This window comes from Triticum aestivum, chromosome 3D (assembly GCF_018294505.1).
Source record: "Triticum aestivum cultivar Chinese Spring chromosome 3D, IWGSC CS RefSeq v2.1, whole genome shotgun sequence".
NCBI classification, from domain to species: domain Eukaryota; kingdom Viridiplantae; phylum Streptophyta; class Magnoliopsida; order Poales; family Poaceae; genus Triticum; species Triticum aestivum.
Window position 1 is genome coordinate 47,581,120 of NC_057802.1, and position 2,891 is coordinate 47,584,010.

Below are 2,891 nucleotides of genomic sequence, written 5' to 3' on the forward strand. Positions count from 1 at the left end.
CACCCTTTTGCAACGCCTCCACATTATTCTTTCAACTATCTCGCTCCCTCACTCAATACTGGCTTGCTTTTCCATTTTCTTGTCTACACACCTCAACTTTCCCTTGCTGCAGTTGTTGTAGGAGGAGGAGCTGTTCTCTATATCTCCCCCCTCCTCCCACAGATCACTGCTGCCAGAGAGACAATAGTTAGGCTGTCCTGCCTGATCATGTGCTAGCTCCTCCTCCTACAATTCTTTGATTCACTGCCAAGGAGACAAGAACTAGTCCTCCTGTTTGTTTGCCTGTTTTTCCATTGAAAATTTCTCTCCTCCTTTGCCATGCTGTGAAGCTTGTGAATCTTGGAAGAGACGGGCTGCAACAAGAGGAGAGAAAATTTCTCCCAATTTTTTTCTTTGCTCACCTTCGTCAGGATCATCAGATCTATATCCTCCTCTCCGCTTGTTGACCCCAAAGAGGTAAGGATGAGCAGGGTCTTTTGCTAGCTCGCTAGCTAGATGCACCTCAGAGAAATTTGGGAAGAAAGGAAAATTTTGCAGCCTGTCCTTCTCTTGCTACTATTATATTGTTCATGCTTCTTGAGATTTGAGCAAACATCATGCTATTTTTACTTGGAAATCTGTGCTTCTTGTGCCATATCATCATACATGCACGCATATGCTTTCATACAGCTAGTGGATCAGGCTCTACATGCATTTGTTTTCATTGATTTTTTTAGCAGCCATATGTCAAATCATCCCACTGCTATGAATGAATCTACAGTTTTTCTGTGTGCCTCCTTGTTGTGAAGTTGAAAAAAGAAAGAAAAAGATACAACTATTTTCCCCATTTCTTGCGTCGCGCTCGCAAAGATCAGATCAGAACACCTTAAGCTCCCAAACCCTAATCTCCTTCTACCTTCTCAGAACGATCCTCGTTCCAAGAAAACCCTAACCCTAGAACTAAGCTAGCATCGGAAGAAACGAATATTTTTCTGGGGAAAATGACTAACCATTTGACAGCTCTCTTAAATTGGCGTATATACACAGGTCGCTGGCAATGGCATCTCCGTCGAGCACCGGCAACTCCGCCGTCTCTGTGGTGGTCGCAGCACCGACGACACCGGGGGCCGGGGCGCCGTGCGCTGCGTGCAAGTTCCTGCGGCGCAAGTGCCTCCCTGGTTGCGTGTTCGCGCCCTACTTCCCGCCGGAGGAGCCGCAGAAGTTCGCCAACGTGCACAAGGTGTTCGGCGCCAGCAACGTCACCAAGCTGCTCAACGAGCTGCCGCCGCACCAGCGGGAGGACGCCGTGAGCTCGCTGGCCTACGAGGCGGAGGCGCGGGTCAAGGACCCCGTCTACGGCTGCGTCGGCGCCATCTCCGTGCTCCAGCGCCAGGTCCACCGCCTCCAGAAGGAGCTCGACGCCGCGCACACCGAGCTCCTCCGCTACGCCTGCGGCGAGCTCGGTGGCATCCCCACCGCGCTTCCCGTCGTCACGGCCAGCATCCCCACCGGAAGGCTCTCATCCGCCGCAATGCCGTGCCCCGGGCAGCTCGCCGGCGGCATGTACGGCGGCGGAAGTGGCGGTGGCTTCCGGAGGCTCGGGCTTGTGGACGCGATAGTGCCACAGCCACCTCTTTCCGCCGGTTGCTTCTACAATATGCGGAGCAGCAACAACGCTGGAGGCAGCGTCGCCGCTGAGGTGGCGCCCGTGCAGATCCCTTACGCCTCCATGGCGAATTGGGCCGTGAACGCCATTAGCACCATCACCACCACCTCAGGATCAGAGAGCATTGTGATGGATCACAAGGAAGGAGGAGACAGCAGCATGTGAACTGGCGCGCCCAACGAACAGTGAGTGGCCCGTTTGAGTAAATTGTTGCACTGTAATCATGCATATGTATATATGCAGCTTCATGTGTTATCTGTGCTACAATCTTGCCTTGTGCAGTGCATGTGGATTACCTCTCCTACTCTCAAGACCGATGGATGTGGAGGATGATATGCGCTTTGGCCGGCCTTGACGCTCAAGGAAGGAAGCTTCGGGGAGACTGATGGGATCGAGCTAGCTCATTCCCAGGTTAATTAAGCTAAGAAGCAATCTATCTATGAATCTATCTATATATAGCCAACATGAATTATATATGTCAGTGTCTCCCCTTTCTGCATGTTGTGCAAGCCATACTTTGGGTCGACTTTGGAGTTCTATATGCAATCGAATCGAGATCTAGCTTGATCTCTCTTCTTTTCATGATTAATCGATCGGTTCCGCAGGATCCATGCATCAGTCAATCAGTCATTAGTACGCATAGCATGCTTGCTCATGAGAAAAGAACCCGCCTTTAGGCGGCCAAATAAACAATGCACTCTCAGCACATAGATTTGTGGAAAGATCATGCTTGCATGCATCGGGGACTGAGGAGTCCTGAGCTAATGTGGGTTAATAGGGGGCTAATTAAAGGCTACATGATCTGCATCTGATATCATATGTCATAGGCACCAGTGGCCTATGCTTGCATATATGCTCCAGATATATCATCTTGAGATGCTTAATAGTAAGGGAGGAAGATTAAAACAGTTTTTTATGGAAGGCATCACATCATTTGTTTTGAAGACATTCTTCTCCTTCCATGTTAGTAAACTGTAAAGGCATGTGAAAAGCAGTATTCTCGGCACTATTCTTATAGGTCCCAGATCTTTTTATGGATCTCACTGTTGTGTGCATTGTACATGTATTTATTCGATCATCTAGAGATTTCTCTTTCGCTGGGATTAACTGGGGTTTTCCTTGGGCATATGATTTGCTACTTTTCATGCTTACGTGTTGCTCTGAGATCAGGCCTGGATCTTTTGGTGCTGAATTTGTTTATTAATTCACAAGTTTGAATTTTACTATTTGCTTCTTGGTTTTGTGT

At 49.0% G+C, this 2,891-nt stretch overlaps 1 protein-coding gene across 2 annotated transcripts; it reads left to right on the forward strand.

The window, feature by feature from the left end:
• LOC123077287 (protein LATERAL ORGAN BOUNDARIES) lies at window positions 1-2,234 on the forward strand. Of its 2 annotated transcripts, none has more exons than XM_044499539.1 (3): window positions 1-456; window positions 1,000-1,830; window positions 1,928-2,234. In XM_044499539.1, the coding sequence occupies exon 2, from the start codon at window positions 1,037-1,039 to the stop codon at window positions 1,808-1,810; it is 774 nt and encodes a 257-aa protein (XP_044355474.1). In that variant the 5' UTR covers window positions 1-456; window positions 1,000-1,036; the 3' UTR covers window positions 1,811-1,830; window positions 1,928-2,234. The 2 variants fall into 2 exon arrangements, with proteins under 2 accessions (XP_044355474.1, XP_044355473.1); XM_044499538.1 differs by having other exon boundaries at window positions 1,027-1,830.
• The last annotated feature ends 657 nt before the right edge of the window (window positions 2,235-2,891 follow it).

Coding starts and splice junctions, on each gene's coding strand:
- LOC123077287 (XM_044499539.1), top strand. CDS start 1,037: ATGGCATCTCCGTCGAGCACCGGCAACTCCGCCGTCTCTGTGGTGGTC.